Raw genomic sequence first — 19,911 nt, 5'->3', positions numbered from 1 at the left:
CAGTTTGCCTTACGTCTCCCCAAACCTACAGACGCATTTCCAGACCCACTTCAATATCTAAGACTGTGAAGAACCTGAGTAATACTCACATGCCAGAAAAGGCAGCAACAACTACATATACAATAAACACTCCAATCTTTATTTCATCTCTCCGTCTATGATACGTACCCAAATCCTTTTATACCTCAGCACAGGGTACAGCAATCGTGACCCCACTGAGCCAACTTGACGCTAATACCATCTGATTTAAGTAGCAGCTCTTGCTGTTTATTATCAAGGACGAATCTGTGCTTGGCACACGTCCCAACAAAGCAACTAGCTCATATAACAGGGTTTAATAAATCCGTTTTGCCACTTTCATCTGCAGAGAAATGTGAATGCTCTGCCTTGATTAAAATGTTCAAAATATTCCACGTACCTGTTTAATATCATGGTATTGTCCCAAAAGCGCGTAGGGGCAGTAGGAGATACTCATAGAGACTATTCCCATAGTGCTGATCATTATCATGGTGACGTACACGTTGGGGAACATAGCCATCACTGCAGTGCCAAGGGAAAAACCCAGCGTGCCCAGGATGTAGATCACTTTTATACTAAGGTCATAGTTGTCCAAGTATTTCTGCAACAAGGCTGCAGAAATGAAGAATAAAACATAAAAATGAGTTTACTCGGTGAAGTTTGATGGTATTGGTGTGGCCACGACAGCTCGATATGCTGTTTAGGACCCGGATGCTCATCGCATATTTGGCTGCTTGTAGCCACTCGGCTCAGCCCTTGTTGGGCAAAGGACATATTGCCACTTCAGAGACCGGCGAACAAATTTGCTCAGAGATTTGCTTAAACCATGCTACAAGCCTGAGGCAGAACTCAATGCTTTCAGACTCAAACATATCATGGTCCGCTCGGTCCATTCATTAACTTTACCTATTTATTAACTTTATCAACGCAGGTAAACTCTGAGCCCAGAGGAGACTCTGTTTCTAATGTAAGCGCGTTTGCTAAATGAAGTGATCAGATAACTGATGTTTATCGCCACATTTCAGTTTGTGCTCAGAAAGACGCTGCCCACCTGAACTTCAATTTGCCATGTCTCAACAAAGAGGTAGTTCCCCACGATGCCGACCTGTGCAGATGTGCCTGCGCACATGCTGCAAAAGGCAGAATTTAAGTTTGGCAAAAGCTCTCAAATTCAGCCTGTATTTCAAGCCTGGATTGTCTGTAGTTGGTTTATCTGTTATTAGAGAGCATGAAAGAGACTTTCAGAAATATGTATTTATAACTTTGATTTGAAAAAGTCCTTGTACAAACCCTCATACATATGCTTGAATCTTCTAACAAGCATGATTTTAGGTTCCTGATGACCAGCTAAATGCTATTCATTATCCTTTGATACAATTCTGTGCTTTTTGCCATATAACTGATCTGTTCATATTTCCACCTCTACATTTGAAAGAATTTCTTTATAATGATTCTTAAAGGAGCATCTCCCCTTATGATCATGTGAATGCTTTTCAAAAATATTCTTCCCCCCAAACAAGGAGGTGGATGCTAACTGAAGCAAAACTATTTTTACCTTGCAATGCACGTATGAGGTGCATTCCACTGTCCGGTTGTGCAAAGTCTCTTACCTGAACAAACAGCAGCAGTAGCAGCATAAATTACCAGTCCCCAGCACCCCATCTGAACTCCAGCGTTATAGGCGTGTAACTCAGTTGAATTAGAAGGTGCCTGCAACAAACACAAACGCAAAGCCATTTTTTTGTAACGAGCACATCTCAGAAATGAGCAACTATGAGCAGGTTGGCCAACGGTAACTGTTCTCTTACCTTCGGATCGCCCTGAAAGATGACCTGGCCCATGAAATCCGTATAGAACACAGCTTCAGCAATGATCGAAAACCAGGTTAAGAGGTGACAGACGCACAGTCTCAGCAGCTCCTTTGGCATCTTTAGCATCGACAACCACAAGAGTCTGACAGTGGTTTCGGTTTCCCCCTCTTCGCTCTCTGTGTCTCCACTTGAATTTGTCGTGCCACTCTGATTCCTGTGCCTGTACCTCTGTCGCTGCCGCTTCTGCATGTCGTAGATGTCGTTCATGCTGCGTGAGGACTTTATCAAGACGATGGCATTGGCCCGACGAAAGCGATAGCGGTGAGAGCCTATTTTGCCATAGTACGAGAAGGTGTACGATGGCTGACGGTAGAACATGTGCCTCCGTCTTCGCATGGAGTTTGAAGTACTAGACTGCTTCATGCCTATTCTAGCGTGTCCATTGAGGAACTCTTTTGGTAGGGAGCCATTGACATTTGGGGCTTTATCTTCATTTAAGCGATTATCAAGCAACATTTCCTCCTCTTTCTCATTGTCCCTGAGGAAAGCAGACAGGTGGTTGAGTTTGGACTTCATGATCTCTTGGCTTGTGTTGTGGGGAGTGTTTGGATATGAAACATCCTGAAAAATGGAGGGTTCAATGTCATGCAGGAAAAGCAGCTCCGATTCAATTTCCAATGTAGCATCGGGCATGTGCAGAACTGAGTCACTCTTACTTCTTACAATGTTCACCTCAAGGAACTCCATATTGAGATCATGCTCTGACTGAACCTCGTCATGGAACATAGAGGCTCCATACGGCTCTTCCTCACTAATTACATTCAGTCGATTCAGAGGGGGGAGACTACCACTGAATTTGACGCTGGAAAGTGTGTCTCCTTCGTCATCAATCCTGTCCTGCTGAGGGTTATATTGCTCTTCTTCAATGCTAAAAAGGTGGAGAGCAACGGAGACAGAGAAAATAATGGCTGCAAAGAAGAAAAGGACTTGCTCTTGAGATTTAAAAATACCACCCAAGAAGGTCTGTGTCCAGTCCAGCCCTCCTAACATATAACCGATTGCTCCTCCGAGACCTGTAGAAGAGAAAAAAAATGAGTTCAGGAAAAATCAATTCAGTCACAATTTGGTCATCAGGAAGACCTGACAGCTGCCAAAAACATATCAACTAACTCCATACCAGCTGAAAATGCATGGATGTTAAGGGCCATATCTTGCTCTTCACTGTCCACCACATCCAACAAGTAGGCCCGAATTGGCCCTTCTGTCGCATCAGCGCAAAAGTCCAACACAACAACACCAAGCACCGTGAGAACTATACCAATGGGCTGCTTGTCTGGGACATCGCCAATAGCCAGACCTGAGGAAAAATGAGAGAGGAATCTGAGCGTGTCATTCAAAAAGGGAGAACTACTAAAAGCAATCTTAACTCATGAAGAGAAAGGTGGCCAACACGCTCGTTGCTTTACAGAGTAAAATGGCAATTTCAACTCTTTGGCACAGCTTCATGGAAGGCCTGGGACAAAGATTATACTTTTACATTTGTAAAACTGACATTTATTTTTCAAACTGTTATTTTGAAAGTATCTCTTAAACCTTTTGAGAGCATTGGATATTATTTCATGTTCCTTGCATGTATTTTCCTTCAAATGCTGAAGGCTGTTTTTATAAAAGACAGCCAGGGTGAGAGAGGAAGGCATCCAAACCCAAACTGCCACACATCATCCATCAGTTACAAACACGGGTAACTGCGCTGCTGACAGCATTCCTGACACGGTGTCTGACATGTAATGGTCGCAGCACAATAGGATAAAGTGAAATTTAACCCCCTCGACTCTCTCTTTGCTTTTCTTAAACATTCATATTTTCTAGATCACTTTTACAAGCAAAATATTTAAGGATGAAGCAACATGAAGGTATTTTGCATTGCAAAAAACATCAGTCAGCTTCTGTTGATAGCATGGGATGAAATGCTTTTTGTCTACAGAGTAGAAAGGCAGCATTAGTATAGTATATAGCTGGAGAATTTTTCATGAAACGAACCATTGACAAAAGCATGAATTACTTGAATCAGAGAGATTTAAACGTTACACATGCAAGACTCTGATAAAACCATTAGCGTAACTGATGAAAATGACTGTGGAAAGAGATGAACTGGCTAAGCCACCAAATATCATCTAAATCTCAAGTGCTATCATTCCTGCATATTCAATCCTCATTTATACCAAATCCTTTAAATGCTAAAGAAGTTCATACATGTTCCACACTCGGCTGAATCTTACAGCAGAAAACACCAACGGTGTCAGTGCTTTAGATTTTTTGGAAACCTGGACAGTGCGTACAGTGGAGAGAACAAGAGTTGAATAAGATCTATACACAACTGATCTCCCAGGACACGGCTGTAGTACTATTAGGATTAGTGAACCTCTTTTTTAGCATGCTCTAGTGCTGCTTGTTCCCCTCCCGATGACTCCTGTTGCCAGAGGCCGAGTTATGAAAAAGGGTACAATACAATGACCACCTCAGTTTTTGCCTTTAGCTCCAACTTGAAATTAGGATTGCAACTAACTGGAGACTACGCATAGGAAAGTGTGAAGGTAAAATGGGAAGAAGACAGACAATGAAAGCACACACGGTCCATCTAGAAGAAAATCTTGTTAAAAATGAGGCCCTTTCCTACAAACCGCTAGACGCTCCCTTTTGCGAGAGACTGTCTCTCAAAAGTGACACAAGCCACCATTTCAAAAAGTTTAATTAAAGAGAGACTAGTATTGCTTTATCGTATTGTGTACCTGCTCTAAATAGCAGCTCAAGCGTTGTCTTATGCTGATGTAAATTGAATGTTAGTGACAAATCTTTATCTTCTAGTACAGAATGGGTCTAGAGGAGACCACGGAACAGGTCTTACTTCAGCTGAGTTTGCTCCAGGCTCCCTTGGGGGAGGCACAGCAGTGTTTATAGTGCTTTCCAGAAGAGAGTATTTGTTCAAAATCTACCGCAACCACGTCCCAGGAACGGATGCATAAAGAATACAGCTCACTTTCACAGTGCATTGCAGTAACCTCTGTGTTTTAAAGAAGTTTTATTGCACTGGAGCATCTGGAAAGTAGCACTGGAGTATCCGGAAAGCGCAGGTTTTCTAGAAAGCTATGCAATAGACCGTATTACTGTGTAACGAAGAATTAGAGAAAAATCAAAGACTGTATTTTCTGCTGATTTATTAGAAGCTGAGATACTTCAAAATAAACCAATAAACTATGTGTGAGCTTTGCTTGCCAGTATCAGTGGCTGCGGACCAAAACCACTGTGTGGAAGCAAGAGCTTCCTATCAATTAAAATCTTGTAACAGGGCTGCAGTCTAACATCTTGCATGCATCTGGATGAGGAGGAATAAGTCTTGGAGACACAACTACAAAGTACAATTGATACCATATGATAGCAATTAAAAAAATTAATATTTATTGCTTGGGTAAATTAAAAAAACCCCATAAGCTAAACATCATTCATCTGAACAGTTTGTCCACTGCAGTTTGCAGAAAATTGAAAACCATCATATGGCACCCCAATCTGGCTTAAAAAAGCTAGCACGCTGAGCCAAGGTAATGTTCTGCTCATTTCCCTCAATTAGTAAAACTTTTTCACAATAGACCTGCATCTAACCCGAAAAAAAAAAAAAAGAGAGAGCCAAGAGGATATTATTAGGTGCTAAGTTCCTTTCATTTGCATCAGTCCAACCATGATGTAAACATTTCCCCAAACGTACTTGCTGTCACCTCTCCTACACTAAATTTACAAAGAGATTGTAGATTAAGTTCAGTAGTAAACTATGTTCAAGGGAAACTATTTTTACCAGCTTTGATGGGGGCTCAGGAAAAATTATTTTCCCACATAGTTTTTGATAAACAAATATTAACTGTGTTCTGGACTTTTTCAATACCAGGTCTAAGAAAAGCACGAGAAAAAGTGAAAAGATAATTTTTGAAATAATGCTGGAAACAGGATGTGTTGCCAGATATGCATTAAAGGGAAAATGGATCACAACAGGAAACATTTCCCTGTGAACAGGTTGCTACAATTTTCCCATGTCAAGGATTGACCAAATTCGTCTCAGCGACTGCAAACATTATACTGGCAACAATTGTATTAATAAGACCGTATTACCAGTTACAGCTATGATTGCACAACACTTAGCACAGCACCGTAACTTTTGAATAAGAACAAAAACATGCAAGATGGATAGCTCAAATGCTGTGCTGCAGAGATTTCTACTGATTTTCACATTAAACATGTTAAATCAACTGCGTATCGTTATCTTTACTTCCTACATAACCATCTTAAAGCAGACAGGTTAGCAGGAGATATACGCAGGTAATTTCCTCATTATTTACCTATAACAGAGCCGTTAAGGAAAAGTGCAACTCCAAAGAGGACACCAATGCAGAGAGCAAGAATAAAAGGCCGCCGGCGGCCCCAGCTCAGTGTGCAGCGGTCACTAGCCGAACCTATAAGCGGAGTGAAGATCAAGCCCAGGATGGGGCTAAGGAACCAAGTGAGGCTGTAGTATTGTTCAGGAAGACCTAAAACAAAGACAAAAACAATGTAAAGGTTATGTGGCGCACACCAAATATTTCGCTTTATACATGAAATTTTGTTCTACTTTTGAAAACTGTAAATTCATCAGTAATTTACCTGCAGTAAATTCTCTTCCAAATGAACAATTCAGTTAAGATTTCTTATCAATGGTTAAAAAACCAGCTAAGGAAAGCACAGATCTTACATCTTTCAAATATCTGGGCAATAAAAAGGTAACAATAGGTACATTTAAAGTACTGAAATAAAAGGTTTTTGAAAAAAAGATATATCTAAGGGTGGAATCACTAATCTAGATTAGTTACTACTGTCCAAAAAAAAAAATCACACTTTTGCTGAAATTTGCTGAGTGCGCCAAATTTTTTTTGACAGGGGTTGGTGGCGATGGCCTCTGTGAAGAAGTAGCAGCTGACGTCTGGTGTGTAGAAGCCAAATAGTTTTGTTGCATCCTCTATCCATTTGTGGACTATAAACCCAAAGATCTTTGGGATGCTTGGAAAGCTACTTGGTCGTGATATACACGTATCCCTTTCTCAACGAAACACCTGTTGAATGTTATAGTGGCACTGTTCATCTAAGACCACCACCATTAAGAGTTATTCAAGATTTAATGGACTGACGGGCAGAATTTGATTATCATAGAAAACGCCTTCTTTCTAAGCACAAAAATGTTTACATATAAAATTGAAAAATGGACAATAAAAGAAAAAGCAGTTCTCCATTAACCTCTAGAGAAATCTAAGGAAGCTTGCTTATCTCTACTATCCTCGCTTTTTTCCTGGAACTGAGGTGACTATCCATAGGATCAGATGGAAACAAATTGGATTTATTACATCGGAAAAAAAACACTTGTTACAAATACTACTACTTTCTGGAGAAGGAAAGAAACCCCCCGACACCCTGCTTTACACCAGCATGGAGAGCAATGGCCTGCAGATGGCAGACTGGCCCAGAAGAGCAGCAACGCTCGGGTCCTTTGAGATCCGCCCGTCTCAATTTACCAGCACAGGGCAGGTAACCGCTTCGACATGTTTTGGAGCAAAGCATTAAGAACAAAACAATCAATTTCTTGCAATCCAACTGATGCCAAGCCTGAAAAACTCAGTGTCTTTACCCTAGGAAGGAAAACCATTTATTATCCAAAATCACGCACTGTGAGTTTGAGCAGTATTCGACCTTCTCTGGCGAGATCGACCCGTACCTTGTGCTCCCTGTTCGGCACACTGAGGCATCCGTTAATCAAGCAGGATTATATCAATCCCTGCCCAAAATAGCCTGTGCAGCAAATTTGGAAGTCTAATCTCCTGCTGTTTCAAGTGCCATCAAATCTTGACTAATGATGCTGACTTCTTCCATGAAAAAAAAAAATCACATTTTTCTGAGATTGGTGTGCTCTGCAGTGATGCAGAAATATAGGAAAATAAGACATTTTTGGCCCATGACTTACCATAAACAACCAAATTCACCATCAGGATTCAAAGCCCAGGTCTGAGGCTGAGGTCTATGTGATTTGACTCAACTTTGGCTAACAAACAGGCTAACGGCGACAGCCACCTTGATGAGTACAGAGTTATTGGAAGAGACTTGCCTCTTCGGAACCCAACTAACCTTGCCCACGAGCACTGTGCCCACAGGGAACGGCGAAAGCATCGTGGTTTAGCCATCTTTCCTTGCTACAGGCCTGTACCTGAGGCCGTACTCCACATCAGCACTTACCACAAAACTACCGACTCCTTTTGCAGCAGGTTTTAGATCTCTAGGAAATGGGTGTGTTCGTCCAGATGGCACCTTGTTCACATCACGACTCAAACTGCTACCTCTTGCTTAGATTTACTGACTGTTTGGTGATGTCTTGGCTGACACAGAAGTTTTAGCTGAGACACGCTTAGCGGGGGGACATAGCGGGTTTAAAGCTCTCGTTCAGAAGCCACAGTTGTTAGCACCATTCCTCCAGAGCGCGGTATTTATTTGCACCACCCAGCTTCTCATTTAACGAGCCCTATCCTAATCACGAGTGCATGTCAGCAAAAAAAATGAGTCAGAGGAAAAAAATTAGACCTCAGGTCAGGCTGTTATCCAAATAAAAGTGCAGGGAAAACTTCCATCTCCCTGTAGTTTTAACATGCTCTCTAACTTCTTTTCTAACTTTGAGTCCAACAGCCTTCCCAAGCACACAAGCTGGTTTGGACACTTGTGCGTTTAACTGGCACCTCACCTGCTCCAGGACGCTAACGCTTATCAGCGCCTGAGCTGGCATAGAGATGGGGGAGGTCTGCTTCAGAAAAAAAAAAAGAATGATGAGAATGAGGAAACATTTCGTTTAAGGCAAGCAAAACTAAACGGTAGACAGGTTATGATTTATTTAGGGTGAATGATTTTTCTGCAGGACGGAAGAAATGGCGACATGTAAATACTCATCCCCTTTTGCCTCCACAGAGCCACCCTGTTCAGCAGCAGTTATGCATCAGCGGTTGCTGTTGTATGATGTCAAGTCACTGCAGTGAGTCCGTTTTGAACAAAGTTAGAAGCTACAGCTTAACCAACGTCATTGATCTTTATTGCAGCGATCCCCAACATCTGAAATAAGTTGATGTCACATCACTGCAAGAGAGCTGTATGTTGAGCCCAGGAGTTTCTTTTCTGAATTATGTTGTGACTTGTGAATTATGAGCTAGGACATCTCAATCAAGCTCGTCCATCAGTAAACACTTGAGACATAGGGAATGTTTTGCAGTAAATCACACAGATGCTTTAAATAAACACAGGGGATGAAGGCTACGAAGAGCTCCATTACTAGTGTTACAAGCACCATCCTATCTTCTAAGAATAAACAATCTTAAATAAAGTAAAATGCATACAATTAAGAGACTCTGTTTTAATATTCCAACATCCATTGAGTCAAACTACTCATTTTAATGAAGACTAGGAGTAGAAACAACAAGGAAACGCAAGTACAGCAGGGAGAAGAGATATGAGTGTATGTCCAGGGACAACGGGGCTTGCACAGGTCACCGTCCCTCTGTCCTTGTGATCGTCACTTTGTCTCCAATCTACAATGGCACTTCTCTGTAGAGTATACAAATTTTAACAGAAAAAGTTCTGGAAACCCTTAATCCATTTGAAATGATGACTTCTGCAGAGAATTAAAACTTGTTTACAAATATTTTTCCTTCAGCTGTAAAAACTGCACATTTCTGAATTGGAAAGATAGGGAGTTTTTTATGCTTTATAGCCACAGTTAACCAACTGTCATAAAAATGTCCTAAGATTTTTAATAAACACAGTGATTTTTACTGCAAGCAGTACTTCGACTTCAGTACATTCAAGGTCAACTTTGCATGTAATAACTCAAAATCAGATTAAGGCCTGCATTCTGGTTTGATTTTACAGGACTGTAAAAGAAAGGAAAAAAGGGTTTTTACCCAACCTCTGTTAAATGTCTACAATTAGGGAGTCTTATCTTTCCATGTATGAGTCAGGAGAGAGATTGAAATGCTTTCTTCAGCAGGCTTTATTTTCACTAATTGAAAAGGGCAATCTTCCTAACATCTAAGTATTATAAATAAAAGTCTAAATCCAAATATTTACATTTTAAATGGCTTACTTTGCAAAAGACATGAATCTCAGTGATTTCAGAACAGAGTTAGGGATGTAGCTTTTATGGAAGGGTAAAAAGGACACTTAAAAACCCAAGAACATTATGTTTGGAGATCCTTCTTTAGACAAACCACTTTGATTTTTTTTTTTTTTTTAAGTACTCTTTAGTGGCAGAAATATCTATCTTTAGAAAAAGAAGCCATGATAAAGATCTATACAAGAATTAATAGCCCCACGCCAAAAAAAAAAAAGGAAGAATTTCTAAAAAGCTTTCAGTGCTCCTCCAACTAAACAGGAAAGGGATAACTTTCAAGTGATATATGAACAATTCCCACAAATTGTATAATGGTAGGAACCATCAACATGAGCACAACCTGCTTTTTCTCTTGCTGGAGAAGTCATGCTGTAGGACTACTTCTGTAAGCTAAGTGTTAGGGTTCTCATAAATTGCATTCCAAGTGTAAGCTAGCAGTTTATAAAATCATCGTGTTTTATATACAGTTATGCAGAATTCAAAATAGTTATCATTTAAGTGAAGTGTATGACTTTTCTTTACCATAAGTATGTAAACAGTGATATCGCCACATTAGAATTTAGTTGGTCATTCAAGTGGAAAACTACTGAGTGGGGTCAGAGAAGATTCCTGATGGGAAGCTGGTGCACGTACAAGCTAAAATAAAACAGCACAGGAAAAATTAATTTGCCAGCAGAAGAACTCTCTCCTGTACCTGACGGATAGCAGACTCCACACCTGAACAATGTATGAGCAGGCAGAGCAATTGTTTCGGTGATGGGCAGTAAAGTTAGTTACCCAAAGCTTCCTCTTGCATTTGCTTTCTATATTTTAAAGTTGAGATGGGTTATTGATAAGCTGTAGCCTACCCAGTCAACCAAAAATCTGCAAGACAACACTCCTGGTGCCTAGAAGAGCCTTCTGTCTCCGTATAGATTTAGTTGTCTTCACTGATGTCTGCACTCAGCTGTTGCTGGAAAGTTAGATTACTGTAGAGCTACCAGCCATGTTCTACCATGGGTCTTCCAGGAAAGAGCTTGCCAAGGCACTGAGCCCTAACTCCACTGGCCCATCAAGCAAGACTTCAAAATATACCTTGTAGATGTTCTTCATGAAATTCATATGCTTCATACTGGCACAGTCTACAGGAGCTTCGTCATTTCAACGGTAGGTTTGCTTTAGTGCTCTATGTTTTCATATAAATGAGAAAGTTCCAGACAGACAAGAACTCCAACCCCCAAATACATTTTTTTTCCCCTTAAAAGAAGCTGTTCTGGTTTTAGTATCTTGAATTTCTGCATACACGATATCCATATTTAGGTTGGCGTGCATGATTTGGCAGTAGAAGCAAAATAAATAAGGGGACTGAGAATTGAAATACTTAAAGAGATTGTGTGTGTGTGTGTGTGTGTGTGTATATATATATATAAACAATACAAAACCCCCAAGTCTTTCAGAGGTTTTCTGCATCACAAGAATGAGCTCCAATAACAAAACTTTATAGAAATTATCTCTCTGAAGGGTGCTAGGCAATTGAGGAAGGTAATTACATATCCTAACAGTTCCTTTCTCTGTGTGTATATATATGCTGCTATATCTACAGAACTTTATCATTTTATACAGTATTTTAAAATGGGAAGACAGTTAAGAAGGCATCCAAGCCAGGACAAAAAGATGATGAGCAGAAATGAAGAGAAAAAGGGAATATTTTGACACCAGTAAGTTCCTTCTGATACCCCCATCTAGTGGCAAGGACTCAAACGCAGCATGTATTTTAAATAAACTTGGCTACAGTGATGTGCCCGGCTAGCAGCCCTGCAGCATCCAGTCTCTGGCGTGCAGAACAGATGTACGGATGGTGGGTTTGACTAGATTTCAAGGCAGTACCGCACAGCAAGCTTGTCATCCATATGATTGCCTCACCACAACCTCTTACAGCCAAACGCATAATGTCCCAACCACTGAGAGCAGCTATACCCACCTGGAGCAGGCTATAACTAGGCTGGGACTGATTTTGTGCGGCCAAGAGAAGTATCACACAGCAAATACTTTACCAGAAGCTGCTGAGACTCTCACATGTGGACTCGAAGGCCAAAGCAGCTGCGTCCCATTACCACTTTAATGCTGTTCCTTTATTTTGTCTGTAATTTTCCACCGCCATACTTGCCTTGCCAGGTAGCAGCTCTAACAGTGAACCACCATCCGTCAACTTGGCAAAGTAACCTGGTGGCCTCTTGGGGGAGGAATAATAACTGGAGGATTATTATTTAGCCTTTTACTGACAGCTAATCTGAGGAAACACCGAGGAGGAAAAAAACATATTGGATAAACAAGGTTAGTACTTGTGCCGTGAACTGAATCTGGAGCAGGTCACAAGGCAGACTCAGAAGTCTCATACAAATCAGTGAGAAAAAGAGTAAAACACAACAACAGCTTCTGTTAGCAGTGACGACTGCCACTGAGACCCTTGTAATATGGCATTTCCCAGCCAGCTACAAACAAACAGGACACTGGCTTCTAGTAAATAAGGGTTTGTTTTTTCCCAGACAAAAAAAAGTGCCCAACAATAGTGGGACCAGCACTGCTCACGGTTCACAGGAAATGCTCACTGTGTCACCATCAGTCTAAGGGCTGCGTGAGGTCACGAGTTACATGGAAGAAAGATTAAGTCACATGCAGCAGTTTCTATTCAAAACCTCTTTTTGATAAGTTCTATTGGGGGAAAAATAGTTCTTTATAAGCTTAACAATAAGATCTGATATGGGAATAGGATGCTAAGCTCCTATTTTCATTTGTCAGAAATCATCACCTAGAGACTTGTTTATACTCTTAAAGTAAACACCATACAAATTTCTGAACATAAGAAGCTGTCTTGCCCTGCAAATACTTTGTATTCCACAATTTCATCCCTGTATAAAATACTGTGCATTGCTAAAAATATTTCATATTGATCTGTTTATAAAATGCATTGCTTATACAAGCTGCTTTGTTTAGACTGCATTTTTAAAGAGTACAGCAAGCAAAACCAATGCTTGTCAAAAAACTGTGAAAAATTTAGAACCCCAGTATCTGCTCTTCATCTTGTCCCCTCAGATTTTAGGGCTTCTAATGGTTTAGAACTTGTGGGGAACTCTGAGCTACCAAAAAAACCCAAATCTGAGCCAATATATGTTGAACCAATGCACTGGAATAGGCTTGATTGGTGATCTGAGCACTATATTGAAGTACAGTCAGCACTCGTACGTTGAGTTTATTGCACCCATGAGAAACCACCTTCTAACTTCTGGACTGAAACGGGAACTCTGACCAACAGGGAAGGGATACAAAAAAGCACAGTAATTTCTCCTGGTGTTCATTACCATGATTTAAGCAGCTTCCAAATGTAGGAGCACAAGCTTTTAAGGAGGAAATAATTTTTAAGTACTACTTGAAATCAGTCTGATATCATATGAGATGAGAGCACCTCTAATTTGCATCCCTAACGCTACAACATCTTACGGCTGCTGGTGTGAGAAGAAATGAAGCCCAGTACTGGACTTGTTTTTTATGTGAAAAATTTGCTTTTCATCAAATTTTGCCTGCCCAGCCTGCGTGATAAGACAACACTTGCTAAAGCCAAGTGCTGGTTCAGAAGCCACTCTTAACAACAAGCTGCAAATTGCACAACAATACTGGAAGAAAATTATACTGACCAGTATGTGTGATCATTTTGGTTGCAAGCACGCAGGTGGAAGAACTCGAACAAAATCAGTGCCATGAGGTTTTTAATTGCTGCTAGCTTTCAACATAAAAATTATAGCCTATCAAGTTGTCAGGCATCTTTATTTGCTCAGCGTCTCAGAAATGACCTATTGCAATAAACATCACATAAAAGAGGGGCAATATCAAAACTGTGGCTTAAATCTTCCCACTGGTAAAATTCACATCCTGAAATTCTTCTTGTGCCTGTCAAATAAGAGCTCTTCTGCTTAGCCTGCAACATTCACAAGCTGTCAGCACATTATATACATCTTACAGTCAGGAGTACGTGCGCTCTGCAGTCTGAACATATTTTTCTGGAACACAAACTATCACCCAGTTGCAAGAAGTCTATCCTCTCCTTCCCCCTCCTGTTCAGCTCTTGTCAGCAGGGATGTCCGCACAAGGGCTGGGAGTGCTGGGCTCTCGGTCTCACTCAGCTGGTCTGTTAATGCTCTGGACTATATGAAGTGAGGATAGGGCTGAGTGATCAGTTGTGGGACGTAAGAGTGGAGGGATAAAGCACAATTCCCCTGTTTGAATGGGGTTATTAGTACTGAGAGTGATAATCAAGAGAATAATAGGAATATTACAAGGGCATAAAAAGCACGATGCTTCGAAGGACTGATAGCCAAGGGCAAAGTGCAGAACGTTGTTTTCAAAGCTAACAGCAAAAGTTAGCTGCAGCCTACCCTGAATGCATCGGGAAAAATCTTCAGGACCAAAAGGGACCCTTTGCACGGGAGAGGGCTAGAGCACTGTCTGTCTTTCTCTTCCAGGATGGGGATCCGTTACCTGCATCGCTGTGACACCCAAAGCTTTGACAGCAGATTCATGCCTTTAAAATGTGCCTACACTTCTGCTTTAGTCACTCCCTGTCTTAAGGACAAGATTATAGATGAAAGCTGGGTCTAGATTTGAGATATATGAACAAATAATTAATAGGAATATTAAAGGATGAAATTAGTTTAGGGATGCTGGAAAAACTGTCCAACATTTCCTTAAAACTTGTATTTAAAATTTTAAATTTCCTTAGTAGTTGGATGCAAACAAGTCACACTTAGAGCAGAAACAGATTAAAAAATTTGGAAGCACTTACACACCATGCTTACAACTAGACTAGAGCCACCCATTTTGAAAGGACAATAACTACATTGGTAATAAAACAATGCTTTTGCTCTCCAACAGCTTCAGTACAGAAATATTAGTGCAGTGTTTCACACACAGAGTCCTGGAGGTGTTTTTAAGCTGTAGAACAGTAATATCCCCTTTCTGGCAAAGCTATTCTGCCTTTCGGTACAGCAATAGCTTTTGAAATTACCCATGCGATAGCATGCCAGCAGCAACCATGTTAGGTTAAACAGCACTTCTAAAAAATGGAATTAAGGAAATAAGTGACAGGCCTCTTAAAGGATTTCATCATCCAGTTTTCCCATTTTCTGTCTCAGCTCAATTATTGCTTCTCAACCTCATACAACTGTCCTCCCCTTCTCATATTTGGCAGCCGTGGGAGTCATCAGTGTTTCATTAAGCTCTGCTGCTGCACTGCCATTCTGCCAAAGTTGTAGAAAGGTTTACGTGGCTTCCCTGACAATTTCTAGTTTATAACCCAGTTTTACGGTGCTGTGTCAGGAAAGAGAAGCATATGTTACGCGAAGTGAGCCAAAGGTACGTGTGGAAGGGGGAGAGGGGACGCAAAAGCCTGAGAACAGCTGAAGGCTGAGGCATCGGAGAAAGAACATATGCACTGATCTGCAGGCAGGCAAAGATGGCTTTCCTTTCAGTGTGATCACAAATGCTGTCAAGTACAGCTTTTAAAGCTTTAATTATTTATTTTAAAGTTTCTTACCTTCCTACTAACCTACTTCCACAGGAGTAACCTGTAGTAATTCAGGTAGAAGAGCATTTCTAGCTTAGTGCCCTTATAACAATCAAGTTTTCTACTTTCTTACCCAATGTATCAAGCAATTGCTAATCGACAGATATGCCAATATTAGCTACTCCTGCTGCTGCTGAAGAGGAGGAATCAAAGGCAACACATATGACATACACCCTGCTCATGGAAAGACTGAAGAATGAATTGCCACTGTAGATTTATTATAGTAAAAATGCTTAGAAATTCCTATAAATTGTGCAGAACAATGTCCTTACCAAAACGATAGTATTTATTTTTTTGCCAAGCTACAGTCAGACCAGTGAAATGTGCCACGTTTACTTAAGCCAGAAGCCAAACCAGCCAAACCTTTTATACTCAAAAACAGAGTGCCAAACAAGCTTTCTCCATGCTGCAGCAGGTAATTAAGCTCCAGAGAGGGCAAGAAAACACAATGTCACCAAGAGCTCCTATCGACTGCTGAAACCAATCCACTGAAGTTTTCTAGATTATCTGTGCTGTCCTTTTTGGCTCTTGGGAAACTTGTTTTTTTCTTCCTCTCTCACTTATTAACTAATATTTAGAACGCGATCACTCTGACACTAATAAGAAATTTGCATCACAGTGCTTAACGAGCTGAATTGGAATACAGATTAAATCTGATGCAACTTCCAGTACACTGAACCAGCAGTAATAAAAAAATTTCCTTTTAACCTCCACCAAAGAGCAGTTTTAGGGATATAACAAAGGTGTTTACATCAAATAAAAAGCTGAGAACTTTCTTCATGGTCCCAGAAAAACGCAGGTTGTATTCAACTATACATATATATCAGTATAACCACTTGAGGGTAACTTCACAATGTCAGCGTATTTATTCCCAGGCTGCAAACGCTGTCTCCTGTTGTTGGCCAGTTAAGCAAGCTGCAGATACAGAAGGACTCAAAGGTCACACGCAACTACGCTAGCATCCATTTCCCATCACTCACAAGTGCCTAAATGTATGCAGGCACGTATATGAATGCAGCAATCAATAAATTGTTTTGCCACACTAATCCTTCCCTCGCCTTTACGGGATGTAATTAAAATGCATCAGCTGTACATGATGCCCCACTTCGACTCTGCGCATTACGTAACACTGCAGCACTTCGCCCTGTCTCACTGCAAGATTAGACATCAATTCCAGTGACATGTGTTGCCTGAAGATATGCAGCATCCCAGTTTATCCAAAGCTCAATAGGGCTTTTCGTCACCACTTCTAGAATATTGGCAAATTTATAAACAAAGGCACTTCAGCTCAAATGCACTTCAAAATTCCCAAACTCAAGAGACTCTTACATATACAATAGAAAAATCTTTCAGCACCAACTTGCAAGCCTGTTCTGTTAATCAACAGTGGAGCTTTTGTTGCAGTGATTAACACATTAATACCTCAGAATATGACCATCTACTTACACAGCCGAATCAAATCCTAACCAAAAACTGATGCTAATACCTAATTTTTCCTCCAAGTAGAGCCAAACCTGAACTGTTAACTCTGAGTGTTCAATCCTGACTGAACCAACCATCTCCCACCTCCTAAAAAAGTCTGGTTAACGACCAGCTTTTCTGTTCTGCTTAAGAGCAGGTTTTCAATTGAATTCACACTTGCTTAATAGGGCCCTATTCAATATGGTGTTGCTCATAGGTGGGAGGGGGCTGCCCAACAGCAGCACTAGGTGCAGCCTGAGCCCTTGCTTGGGTGCTCTGATCCCGTGCTGCTCTGCAGTGCAAGGATTTTGTGTCTCGGCGAAGGTTTAACTATCCTTCTGCACTGTTGTAACGAGACCTTAAGGGGAGGTAGAAGCATGATTAACTTAACTAAGCAAGGACAAGATGAAGAGCATGGCTAGGACATCCCAAATTCTGTGAGACTCGCTCAAGGTTAAGACTTTAAAAATACCTTCTAGCAAACACTGGGCTAGAAGGCATCACCTAGATATTAAACTCCCATTCACTGCAGCAGAAGCTTACTCCTGATGTGTCCGTTCTAGCCCACCAACCCCCAAGCTCTAGGAAACCATAAAGGATCCGGTTCATGCTGCCAAACAAATGACTGGCATATACTTAGCCCAGCATGGCATCTGGTCAGCGTATCCAGGAACAGTACTTGAAAGAGGAAGGCAAACAGACTTGAAGACAGCAAAAAAAGTATTTTTTGTTGAGTAGGCAGCCAGGCAGAGTATGGTCAGCACAACATTTGTGCCCTTGAATTGCAAGCAGCGAAGAAAATAGTTCATTTGCAGCCTCAAGTTGTGTGTGTGAGAAAATAGATACAGCAGAGTAAAACACAAGGAGCTTGTCTTTGCACATGGATAAAAATCATCCTCCTCTTCCCCAATTTTTAGGCTTCCCTACATGCTCAGAAGCCATGTGAAAACAGACTCAAGAAGGTATTTTTTGGCCTGTGTACCACTGCAGATACCATCCAAGAACCTTCATCTTCCTGGGGATTACTGACCAGACAGTTGGTCTTCAAATTTCAGCTGGGATCACATTGGCATAGTCCTTTTAAGGGTCAGTAAATGATGCAGGCAGCTCCTCCTGTAATTACCCTAGCTGACCTAATGCAGAAAAATAAACATTATAGGTACCTCATATAAACTTCATTTTCTAAAAGCCACTTTTTCTAGCTAGAAATGCCCAAACTAATCAGAGGGGGAAAAAAAAAGCTGAATTGATCCTGCCTACACTCCATAGGCCATTCACGTCATGCAGTCTCAAGTGCTTTACTCCCCTTTTCAATACTCAAAACCTCCCAAAAAGCCACCATTCCCATAACAGGCTTACAAAAAGTGTATTGTTAATTGTTACTACACTGCAAAAATCAACCTTCTGGCCTTTCTAAAGTCTTTAGGACCATAGGTTTGTTTATGATAGGAATAAACACTCTGCCTGTGATCATTTTTGTCACAACTGTGCTACTGGGAAGCCCTACCAGCTAAAAGTCAGTAAAGAACAGTAACAGTGCATTCACTTTTAAATTATTTGTTATTTTAAATGTGTTGCCAAATTATACATAAAACCCACACTGATTCTTCTAACTCATTATTCGTTGTATACTTTGGAAAAAAAAAAAAAGAGGAATTTTGAAAATAACCCATACTAAGCTCCTAAACAGAAACTGCATTCCTCTACGCAGTTGCCTTTATTGAGGTTAATTCCTCATGTGGCTATATCAAGCAAAAGATAAATCCTATTAGTGCTTTTCCTATTTGCTTCAACAAATGAACTGCAGGTTGTGGTTTGCAGGCATGATTTTCTGCCTAGAGCACTGCTCCTAGAAAAACGCTGCAGTTCACCGGTTGTTTTAACAATCTCTAGACATATAAATGCCGGTAACAGGACTGTCATACAATTTGAATCAACTGAGGGTGTCCTGTTGTGTCATTTGTCCCCCCCTAAAGAAAAGCGGTCTTCCTCTATAGCTATTTATGCCCCCCAACTGCCTGGCTTGTGCGTAAAGCATTACAGAAAACCATCCCCTCAGATGAAATTATGGGGGCTGATTAAAAAGATCGCGTTGGTGTTTATGTTGCCTGCCTCTAACCTTCCTACACACCGCCTTCTATAAACTTGTATGTTTTGGCTGGAGTATTAACTTACATGAAACACATTCTACATGCGTACCAGAGAGATTTAAAAGCAGAGCCGCTTTCAAATTGAAGTCTTCTACACTCTAGCTATATAAAAATCTTGATCTTAGTATTTTGAGCTTTCAGAGTCATACTACAGTGTTGCACACATGGGAAATTTTGGTAACTAGAGCAGAATTTGACCCCCAAGTCTCAGGCAGCACTCCAAATAACACACTTACTGTGTCCCAGAGGAGTGGCTCCCCCAACCCTTACCGAGCTATTTAAAAATTATACGACTCGCATTTCTACATGAAGGATAATGAGATTCATGGAGTCACTTTGCACCAAATAACTGGAATTGATAGTTTGGAATAAAATGTAATCACAGAAGATGAAAAAGACTTCTTACCGCAGACTGTCTTATATGCAATCTTTACTTGCACGTGTTACGTTTCAAAATCAGTGAGGCTATGCATGGAAGGATTAATTTACCAATAAAATCTGAAGTTAAACAAGTAGAGCACACTACCAAGTAAGACAGCAAACATTTCCTTTCCAAATGTGCAAATTAGGAGAATTAGGCCCTAATAGGGACAAAGTAGAACAGAACTTTTCCAAACAACTGTAGAAGTATTTTTATCACGTGAAAAGCAGTTTTAC

At 40.7% G+C, this 19,911-nt stretch overlaps 1 protein-coding gene across 6 annotated transcripts in view; it reads right to left on the bottom strand.

Annotated features, from left to right (window-relative positions):
* Positions 1 to 19,911, bottom strand: part of SLC45A4 (solute carrier family 45 member 4) — an 87,885-nt gene that overhangs the window by 5,603 nt on the left and 62,371 nt on the right. For all 6 annotated transcript variants that reach the window (XM_054817106.1, XM_054817104.1, XM_054817107.1 and 3 more), the window contains 5 exons: positions 6,215 to 6,403; positions 3,007 to 3,186; positions 1,827 to 2,902; positions 1,629 to 1,728; positions 419 to 630 (listed from right to left, as the gene is read on the bottom strand). In XM_054817106.1, the coding sequence (XP_054673081.1) occupies positions 419 to 630; positions 1,629 to 1,728; positions 1,827 to 2,902; positions 3,007 to 3,186; positions 6,215 to 6,403 (1,757 nt within the window). The remainder of the gene's footprint in view (positions 1 to 418; positions 631 to 1,628; positions 1,729 to 1,826; positions 2,903 to 3,006; positions 3,187 to 6,214; positions 6,404 to 19,911) is intronic.

Source organism: Grus americana, chromosome 2 (genome assembly GCF_028858705.1).
Source record: "Grus americana isolate bGruAme1 chromosome 2, bGruAme1.mat, whole genome shotgun sequence".
Taxonomy (NCBI): domain Eukaryota; kingdom Metazoa; phylum Chordata; class Aves; order Gruiformes; family Gruidae; genus Grus; species Grus americana.
This window is presented reverse-complemented; position numbering and strand designations above follow the sequence as displayed.